Here is a 10,578-nt window from a genome sequence, read left to right on the forward strand (position 1 = left end):
GAATAACAAAACTTTCAACGAAATGTTGATAAGAACAGAACAAAAAGAGTGCGCATAGTGGGCGGGGCTTAATATCTTTTATTGTTATACATAGCATTGCTAACTTGTAGACATGCTTCTGAGTTCTCCGTAGTGCCCCCTGGTGGCCCCCAGAGGGCAGTGGCTCCACTTTGAAAATCACTAATGTACAGAAGCTACTATTTGAATCGCAAAAAAAGTTATTATTTATTTCAGTCCACAGTTAGATTACAAAATAATGTTTTCTAACTTTTATTTCTGTCAGTTATAATGTTCTGCTTAAAGCTGATAAAAACGTTTAACGGTAGAATATTTCTTTAGACCAATAATAGATTTTAATACAGAAATGCAGACTTAATGTGTGTGTGTAATGTGTGTGTATACCTGTTATTTTAAAAAGGTGTGAATCTGAAAAACAATCATAATTCTGATGCACTGAGCATTACTCTATACATAACATACATAACATCTTTCCATAAGTTTCACACCTTTTTAATTTGGAGCACTGTGACTTAAATCCTTGTTATGTGGATTTCTAAAGCCTTATTTTAAACAACTATTAAGGTTAAATCTATGAGTTTTTATTAAGATACTTTTTTTTAATTACATCAAACACTAGATCTGTTTGTTTGATCAGCGTCTTACTTTTCACCGTGGGCACCAAGAAGGTTCTTCTCATATAGGAAAATCTCTAATCCTTTGTCTGTATTTGCGATGCGGGCCAGAATATCAGCAATGAGGATCTGTGTTGCTGCGGGAAACTTCAAGTTAGTCTGTAAATAGACAAAAAATAAAACCCAAATTAAAATAAATAACATCAAAGAAGAACTTAAGTGATCGAATGTTTGCCTATGATAATTATAATGGTGCAAAGGGACGTTTTCTCTTGTTTAAACATGAGGATAAATACAGTCTAAAAAATAGTCACCTCTTACTGTTGCCAAAACAGTATCTAGACTGGAATATTGTTCCTTAATCTTGCTAATTATTTATTTAAAGCAGACACTTAAATAACAAACCTACTTGTGTCGATTTAACCTTGTTAAGTACCAGAGCACCATTAGCAAGTACCATTAGTGACTGCAGATAAAATTAAGTTAGTTAATCTGCAGAAGTTCTTACATACTGGAACATACCATTTCTGACTAGAATGGAGAAATGTTCATACAGATGAAAGCATGTTGGAAGGGGGTTCATCACTTAGGGTTGTTTTGTAGCCCAGACAGTCATCATATTGTGTATTTTAAAAGCTTTCAAACCTAAATGTAATTGAAACCTATTTACATAACATAGACATAACACCATAAAGTCTATTAAGGGACCACAACAAGGATAAAGAATAGAATAATCCAGGTCAAAACCTTAAGAAGAAAATAATCAAAGTCAAAATTTCAAATCTCATAGCAATTTATAGTCTCAGACGGTGGATAAATCAGTAAAAGCAGATCTGTAAATGTATGAGGTCTAATTATTCTTTATAACAGGAGTGCCTAAGTTCAGTCACCAAGGTCTTTTATCCTGCACCTTGACAACGCGTCCCTTCTCCAACACGACTGAATCAAATAAAGGGCTTGTTACCACACCTCTGCAGAGCTGAATGACATGTTGATGAGGGAAATTAGATTGGAGTATTTTGGAACAGAGATGCATATAAAAGTTGCAGGATAAAAGTTCTCTAGGACTGTTCTAGGGAAACCCTGGTTTATGATTTTTACTGTCGGGTTCATAAAATGTAGGTTTTTGCAAAAGATGAAGTGAAATACACACTTATGGATACAATTCCTGCAGGAAGGAGAGACAGTTGAACCCCAGACTCAAACGCACTGTCTCCCACTGGACCTCCTCTGCAGAGCGTTTATTAACAGAACATGACGCATGGTTACAAACAGAGTTTTATTCTGACTGAACAATTGATCAGTTCATGAAGACAGAATGCTCCATCAGAATGACAAGGCAGGGTGGTCTCCTGACTGAATCATGACACAGGAGTGGAGCATCCCCTTGCATAAATGTTTCATAAGCACACATTAATTTTATAATCATCATTGAATAATCCTAACATCTACCAGCCAATAAATGGTGGAACGTGTGTTATTTGCGTGTGTGAAACACAAACCCGTTGTTCAGTAAGTAGCGCAACAACAGGTGCAAGCAGGGTTTCAATGACAGGAGTCTGGTAAAGACAATCAGCAGCACATTCTGTTCGTTCACATAACATCCACAGCACCTCCATCACCAGACTGCTGGGCGACAGGGAGTCTGAGGACATAAAAAAGACAAATTTACTCTCTAGATTTATCTACTTCCATATAAGCTGGGTAACTATGAATCATTGTTTTAATCATCTGGAGTTTGCTGATGATCACACACAGATAAGAAAGCTATGAATATGTATTCTCTGCTATATAACACAAATTGTAGTTATGAAGAGTGTCTATAATCTGAACCTGTGCACAAAACAATGAGGTTGAAAGTAGTGGCTTCTCTGCTTTGCTGAAAGGAGTTACTTCAAATAGTTTGGGCCTCTGATCAGCTTTTCTTCTGGGCAGCAACTGGGTCTTTCCTACTAGATACAAACTATGAGACTCAGAATCTGTAGAAATGACTATTTTCTAAACCTGGCAACAATCTCTCAGAAAGACTCAATGAGTGTCCCTAAGAAGAGAAATTTCTGGGTATTCTGGGAGCCAGTTATACCAAAGATCAATCTGATGAATGGGTTTACATCACCTATCTGATCATGGATGGAAAGAAAGTGCAAGATGATGATAGTTTTGTAGGTTGGGTGGGTTTACATCAGCAAGTTCCCAGACGACTGAAGGAGGCTTTAATTGTTCTTTGATGCAGATCTGCAAGCTGACAGCTGGCTGGTCGGGTTTACGCCCACAACCTGTTTCCACTCAGGTGGGTTTGCCTATAGAACCAATCTTGGGTGGTGTGGTTTTGGTTAGCAGGTGCTTCATGTCTGCAACCCAGTGGTGGTTTACACTGCCAGTTCTCATCCAGCTGAACTGGCAGGACGTAGAACTGGACCCCAATGGTTTGGGGGTTTAAAAGTAAAACATGTCTTGGTGAGTATATGCTCACAGCCTCCTTTTGGGGTTGAGGTTGGTGGTTCCAGGATCAGGTTTATATCTATGACCAGTTGCAGGAGTGGGGGTGACTAGGTTTATGTCTACAACCCACTTGTGGTCAGATGGATTTACTTCAGATACTCAGTTGCAGGTAAATGAGTTTGAGTTTGCTGGATGTACTTTTACAGCATGGTTTTGGTTGGTCAGGTTTACAATTATAAGCCTGGCAAACACTGTAAGATGTTTTGACCTTTTTGGGCCGATTCGTGCAAGAATTATTTGGATTGGGCCAATTTCAACCCCGTCATGATCCTGTGTTGTGTAGTATACGAAGGGGCGATTAACCTCACATGACCACCTCCCGATTAGGAATCATAAGGCCGGGAGAAAATCAGACATGTTTGAAATTCAGTGGGGCCTCGTAAGGTGTTCGTGGGCAAATCCTTCTGTTCGAGCAGAGCTACAAGCCGATTTACCAGAGACTCACGCATTGCGCATGTGCAAACAAGGAAGTTCTCCTTCTTCCAGATTGTCGAGTCCGACTTGCGCCATCTCTCTGTGTTAAGTCAGACGTGTGATTGTTGGACATAAAGTGTGAGCAGGTAGATCGCATCAGAGCGTCGGGCCGTACATTGTAAGAACAACATCGCGAGTTGTGAACTTTTAAACCCTGCCGTTTCGTTGTACAGTTTGAGCTCTGCTGAGTAAAATGATTGAAAAAAGCGTACAGTGTATGCCCAGCCAAGCTGATCCCGTGGTAGGTGGTTAGGATGGATGGATGAAAATCAAATAACAATTTGTTTTAAATTCTTAAACCAATTATAGCAACATTCAAAGCCTAAAAAATAAAAAAACTGGTAATAATAATTTTCTAGTAAAAAGAGTGAATTAATTTATATTCCTTCACTTCTTCACTAGAATTTATTAAATCTCAATGCTGCAATAATCAAACAGAATTATAAGGGCATCTGTTTCCTGTTTCAGGCAGCTTCATAACTTCTAATAAAAAGAAACTCAGGAGTGTAACTTCTTAACCTTACAAGACCGCATTTAAAGCAAAAAACTAAAATAAAGACTCAGCATGACTAGCTAAAGCAAATGATAGCCTAATAGTTAAGTAAAAGACCGTTATTGATTGGTAGAAGTGAAATTCCTAAGTATGAAGAATAGAAGTCATAGAAACTCAGGACTACAGGAGAAAAAACTGACTCAGTACAAGGTTGGCAGATAAAAAGCTTGGTCTAAGGAGTGTTGTTCTGTGTCAAAGGGAGGGTCAGGATGTTTCCTGAAAACTTGATACATACAGACAGGAAGGAGGAAACAACTCATGGACGTGTTGGAGAGCATGTGACACACCTGTCAGGGAGGTGTCGCTGCTCAAAGGTCGGGGGTGTTGATACATGATGTTAATCAGGATGACAATAAAGTCTGTGAGAGTAACTGGATCTGAAACACAAACAATAATGACAAACTGTCTTATTTTGGTGTCTAGACAGTGAAATAAAGGGTAGCTCTGACAGAACAATCATCCAAGCAGCAAGAAAGAAAGCAATTGAACTTGAACTTTGATTGCTTGGCATTTTACGTGGAGAATAAAATGCCTCAATCTCGAAATTGTGATGGTTGTTGAATCACGCTACCAGCAGTCAAATCTGGTCTTTTTCAAGATCTGAAATCTGACATCATTAGTTTAAAAGCAACATATCCAACACTGAAAATAACTGTTAAATAACTGGATAAATAAGATATTGTGTTAAAGAGAAAGAGTGAACAGAAATCTTTCAGTCTTAGTAACTTAAACTCACATTTTATTCTATATAATATACGTAATTAAGTTCGCACCCATCTGCTCCCTTCACAGCAGCATTATTAGAGTCTCGGTTCTGAACTTTAAATTTAACATGCAAAATACCAACCTTTGTTTTTTTTTTCTCTCTCTATTGTAGATTTGTCGCTACAAGCATCTGCTTAGCCCTTAAACCTGTTTTCTGTACATTAGAGTTTGTTGTAAATTAATTGAGTGCCAGTGACAAAATGGGCCCAAATGAAACCCTCACTATCAAGCTTGATATCTGGACGTTTTTGGGCTGGAAATCTGTGCTTAGCTTTCTCCCAACATGGCACTTTAAAATGAATGAAATTTTTTTTTTTTGTGGTGTCATCTTCCAAAAGGGGCAGTGTTCAAAAGATCTGATTCATACATATGGAGTTCTCCAAACCAACATCAGCCTTTGTTCTGGCAAAACCAAATCATAGAAGTCTAATCTTTTTCTAATTCTTTGAGGTCACAAATCTTTCTCTTTAAGATGATTACTGAGGCCTGCAGAGTTTGGGGAAGAGCTAAAATTCATGTTTTTATGGAGAAGCTATTAATCAAGATCTTTGATTAGAGACACTTATTTCCTACCTTCCCTCCAAAATATGTAGTCCTGCATTTTTACCTTTTTATTTTTAGACAATAATTATGACTGCTTTAAATCTGCATATTTCTGTACCATCTCATGTTAGATTAAAAAAGGTTGAATATTATTTCTTGATCAATAAATATTTGACACTACCCCAACAGAGGGTTTTCTATACAGCAGGGAAGCTGATTCTGCAGTAGATCTCTGAAATGTTTTGATTTTATTTGATAATATATAGACAAAATCTTTGTGTTATGGTGTTAATACAAAGCAATACTTATTGACAATGACCTGTTATAGTGTTGAAAAGTGGCAGTTAACGCCTATTTAAATGCTTAAAATAAAAGATCCATTGATTATTATCTCCTCTAGTTCATTGACAATTAAATAGTAATAGATTGGCAGCAGAAGGGGAAAAAACATGAAGGTCAAGACACCTGAAGCAGAGTCTTTAACAATCCAAATTTCTGCACCTCACAGTATTATGTTACCTTATCAGGGATAAAGGTGGGATGGAGAGGAATAAAGTTCCTGCATAAAAGGAAAGGAGGGAGTGGACTATATCTGTGCTGATTATAAGCATTCCTGTGTCAGAGCTTGATTGCAAAGATCAGCCAGATATTGTGAAATTCAACTAAAAAAGGAGGGAGAGCAATAAAGTTCATAGTACATTAAAAAAACAAAAGAAAGAAAAAACACAAAGACGGGTGACCCTTTAACTCTAATGGCTCACTCCTATGACAAACGTAGTACTCAGCTGTTTAGCCCTTATTTATGGCTTAACTACTGAGATAAACACTTTGCGTTAATGAGCTGATGTTGCAGAACCACACCTTTGTGCGTCCTGATTTTAACGGGAAAGAGTTTTCGTCCGTCGGTGTAGATGATGAGTTTACCCAGGACACACAGAGAGTGAACAAAGAATGAATATTCAAGTTCCTTTCTGGTATAAATGCTCCTCTGAGACAAACCTGGAAAAAAAAAAGAGAAAAAGTTTTAGTAGAGGAAAAAAAATAGTGAACAATGTTTTTTTGTATGTATTCTGAATCAATACAAATTGTCCTAACTTTTATTTTAATTTTAAACAGAAGATGAGACAGATTTAAAAAAAGGCATTAACACCCCCTCAAACTAAGACATGCAAATAATAGACAACAACCTGGGACACACATTATGTTACCTCAGGGAGGAAACTAAACCAAAATTCTGATTAATTTATCAAAATATTGTAAAAGCTGTTGCCAGGTGTTCCTTCACAATCTCACTATTGAGGACAAAATTCTCTCCACATGAGACAATCTAATATTTTCCTTCAGCCACAGTTTAGAACTTTTTTTTTCTAAACATCAAAACAAGCTTTTTTTTTGCTAAAATAAAGAGATAAAAAAGTTTTTATATATTTGTTGAGTTGTAAAAACTGAACAGAGGTTCCTATTATGAACTCAATATGCAACATAGCTCAAAAGGTTCTACATATACTAGACCAAAATGAAATTAATTCAAGACAAAGTACATAGTCATGAAGAGGAACCGTTGTTTTTTTTTTTTTTTTGTTGTAAAGCGTTTTCCACATACTGGGGAGGTGCTGAGAAAGTTTTTGTGTAATACTTTTCTTATGACTTCTCAAGAAATCGTTTTCTTGTACTTGTAAATTAACTCAAAAGTGACCCATGATACAGGTTCACTTAAAACCAAACAGACTTAGATTATCAACTTTTATTTGTCCTTTTTCCCTAATGAAAAACTGACAGGTGGTGTAGACCAGCGGTCCCCAACCTTTTTTGCACCACGGACCGCTATATGTCAGACCATATTTTCACGGACCGGCGGGAGGGGGGTAAATACGATCAAGTAAAATGATACGACTGGCATAAAATCAAATACAAACGGCATAAAGATAAAACAACAAGCCGCTCCCATCTAGCATATACATATATACTTTTTTCTGTGCGGCCCAGTACCAAATAACCGATGCACCAGTAACGGTCCGCGGCCCGGTGGTTGGGGACAGCTGGTGTAGAGGGTTTCTCTTCTGTTGCCACATATTTGTTGAATTAAAAGGTCATTTGTTTATGAGTACAATAATATTCATCACAAAGAGATGATTTGAAAACTGAATAGGGGACGTAAACTCACAAATAAGAAGCCTGTGATCAGATTAATCTCAGCCGGTACGATTAAACGATGATCCTTAATTAGGAAGAGCATCCTTTTAAACGCTTATTCTGATCATGTCATTCAGATTGGGGCAATCAGACCCTAATGAACACATGAATGAAGAGCTGGGAAGCACAGTACTCAGGTGTATTTTGTTCAGAACCAAAACATTCTGTTTTAGAGCACCACCTTTAAAGACTCTCAAACATAGATGGATTAAAAAAATAGCCCTGCTACAATTCCTTAGAGTAGAAGTATAAGTAGGAATTTCAACCTGCATCCAGATAAGAAAAGGTCAAGGTTTTCAGTTTCAAGGAGACAAGCTGTGCTCCAGGAGATAACCACCTACAGGACGATCTCCTGCTCTCCAGGATTTCTTCTAACTTAATATGTCCAAACTTCTTATAGAAGTTACAGATTTAACTCAATATTGGAAAAAATCTCGGGAAACGAAAGGAAGCTTAAAACATTTGCCTTAAATGTGAGAAAATAACAGAAATGTCATCATTAAATTTACACCTGGACTGCAATAATTCACAAGACCTATACTTTAATTATATTTTGGTTGGATCATTAAAAAGCAGTTTGTTTATGAAAACTGAGTATTTTTCGTAGCTTCGACAGTAAAGAAAAGCAAAATACGCAGGGTAATGTTTGAATGACACAGGGCTCTTGTTGGGTTTCAATCTAGTGAGTCAATCACATCAACCATCACAAGAATGAGTGCAAAGTAAGGGAAAAAATACTCCTCTTTTGAAACCACACATATAAAAGTCTGAGGAGGAATCATTTCTTTATGCCGTTTTCCTTACCAGGGTTATCGGCCTCACTGGTGTTGCATTCAAACGACTCACTATAATGCAAGCACTGCTGAAGAGCTTCTGCTACCTGGAAAATAAATAAAGCAAAGACTGTGTCATTGATACTTCAAATAATCACAAAACTGAAATAAAAGCACACAGAAAATGGGGAAGTCACTTCAGCTCGCTAGCAGTGGAAATGAGAGAGGTGCAAGTTTGCAGGCTTTCTACTGATAATGAAGGCATCACTTTCATGTAAAGGCTGTTTGCAATAATCTTTACTACATAAATTGATGTTGCACTACTTCATGTGCTACATATTTAACTAAACTAAAGGGGGAATGTTTTATTTTTTAAAAAACAAGGTTTTCTGGACATACTGTCAAACAGAACTGTAGACCATAGCTGAGTTGATGATTATATCTGGGACTCATCAATTAGAATAGAATAGAATAGAATAGAATAGAATAGAATAGAATAGAATAGAATATCCCTTTATTGTCCCACAATGGGGAAATTGTGGTGTTACAGCAGTAGATAATAAGTAATAAGTGGTCACCTAAATTTGGACCCTAAAAAGTGTATAAAAATAAAAGTATAAGTTATAAAGAGTAAAATAAAATGATTTCTTTTGTTAAATTATTTTAAAAAATACAATTTTACAAAAATTAGCTGGAGGTCTTTATTAGGGAGTGGGGATCTGTTCTACTGGCTCCCCTTTATACAACATATAGCATTTTGCTAATATATGTTATACTTGCTATACTGCAGATTAAACAACCATTACTTTATAAAACATAAAAAGATTGTTAAACAAGAAAAAGTAGCAAGGTTTTAATAAAAAAATTTGTGAATTAGTTTTCCCAAATTTGTTAGTTATTTTTAGTGATTAAAAATGGCTTAATTACATTTCAAGTGCATAAATGAAGATATTTATAATAATAATATAAATATCCCAACTAAATGCTACAAAACAAGCTTATTCTAGAAAAAAGCTATTTGTGTTTTTAAACTTGGTAAAAAAAAAAAGGGATGACTCATTTCTCATAAATACTCTAAATGTTTATGTTTTTACATTTATCTTGATGTAGGAAACAAACCTAAAATATTTCATACATTGTCAGAACCCAGTTTAAAATCGTTGGCCATATATTAGGTGACTGAGCTCTCTGGAAAAAATGTAATCTCAGCAGAATGAAACCCATTAGCCTTTAGAATCATGTCCATCTCAATGCTTCATTGAATTTGACTAACTGGCATGTGATGCCACATAAATAAATAAAAAAACAGCTAGATCTACAATTTATGACAGAAAAGAGAGAAAACAGAGTGAGTGAAAGACAGAGTACAAAACACATAAAATAGCAAAACATTAAAATTACTTTTAACTATGGCTGGATTACTTGATCAAATGCTTGCCAGTACTGATTCAGATGGGAATAATTACCCTCTGGATGCTGGAGTGCCATATTGTCATACATATTGCTAATGATATCATTAAATACATTTGGATGTTGCATTTTATCTTAGATAATTACTAATAACTGAATTTATATCACTGACAAGGTTCCAACTTTACTTTTGTTCCACTGTTCCTTTGGCCAGAAATGCTCTTAATAAATCTCTCTAAATAAATAAAAGACTTAGACAAACTTTATTGTCATTTTGTACACACAAAGTGTACACAAAACAAAATTTTGTTTATACAGCTTTCCGACTGTGAATGAGCAGAAGCTTAGCAGTGAAAGTGAACATTTCCATTCATAAAATACAACAGTGATCAAATGTATACAGTGTGGGAGACATATGGTGCAAAAAGTAATTTAGTCTCTTACACATAAATATAAACAAAACGCATTTCCATTGATGAGGCCAGCTAAAGCACACTCAAATCCACTACGAAAATGATTCAATCAGAGCTGCACAGTGGTGCAGTTTGTAGCACCGTTGCCTTGCAGCAAGAAGGTCCTGGGTTTGATTCCCAATCTAGGGTCTTTCTGCATGGAAATATTTAAACATATTCACTGCAATTCTAACCTTTATTGCAACATTTCAAACCTGTATTTTTAAGCACAAACAGCACATGATTGTGAATATGGCTTCAGTAGTAGTAATAATGAATTA

The 10,578-nt window shown here is 36.1% G+C and overlaps 1 protein-coding gene across 1 annotated transcript in view; it reads right to left on the reverse strand.

Moving 5' to 3' along the window:
- The window catches only part of tbc1d32 (TBC1 domain family member 32), a 105,884-nt gene that overhangs the window by 78,407 nt on the left and 16,899 nt on the right, over nucleotides 1–10,578 (reverse strand). The window contains exons 12-16 of the mRNA XM_015371724.1: nucleotides 8,448–8,542; nucleotides 6,331–6,473; nucleotides 4,449–4,538; nucleotides 2,135–2,277; nucleotides 663–791 (exon numbers count right to left, since the gene is read on the reverse strand). Coding sequence (XP_015227210.1) covers nucleotides 663–791; nucleotides 2,135–2,277; nucleotides 4,449–4,538; nucleotides 6,331–6,473; nucleotides 8,448–8,542 — 600 coding nt within the window. The remainder of the gene's footprint in view (nucleotides 1–662; nucleotides 792–2,134; nucleotides 2,278–4,448; nucleotides 4,539–6,330; nucleotides 6,474–8,447; nucleotides 8,543–10,578) is intronic.

This window comes from Cyprinodon variegatus, unplaced genomic scaffold (genome assembly GCF_000732505.1).
Source record: "Cyprinodon variegatus isolate N-32 unplaced genomic scaffold, C_variegatus-1.0 Scaffold64, whole genome shotgun sequence".
NCBI lineage: Eukaryota > Metazoa > Chordata > Actinopteri > Cyprinodontiformes > Cyprinodontidae > Cyprinodon > Cyprinodon variegatus.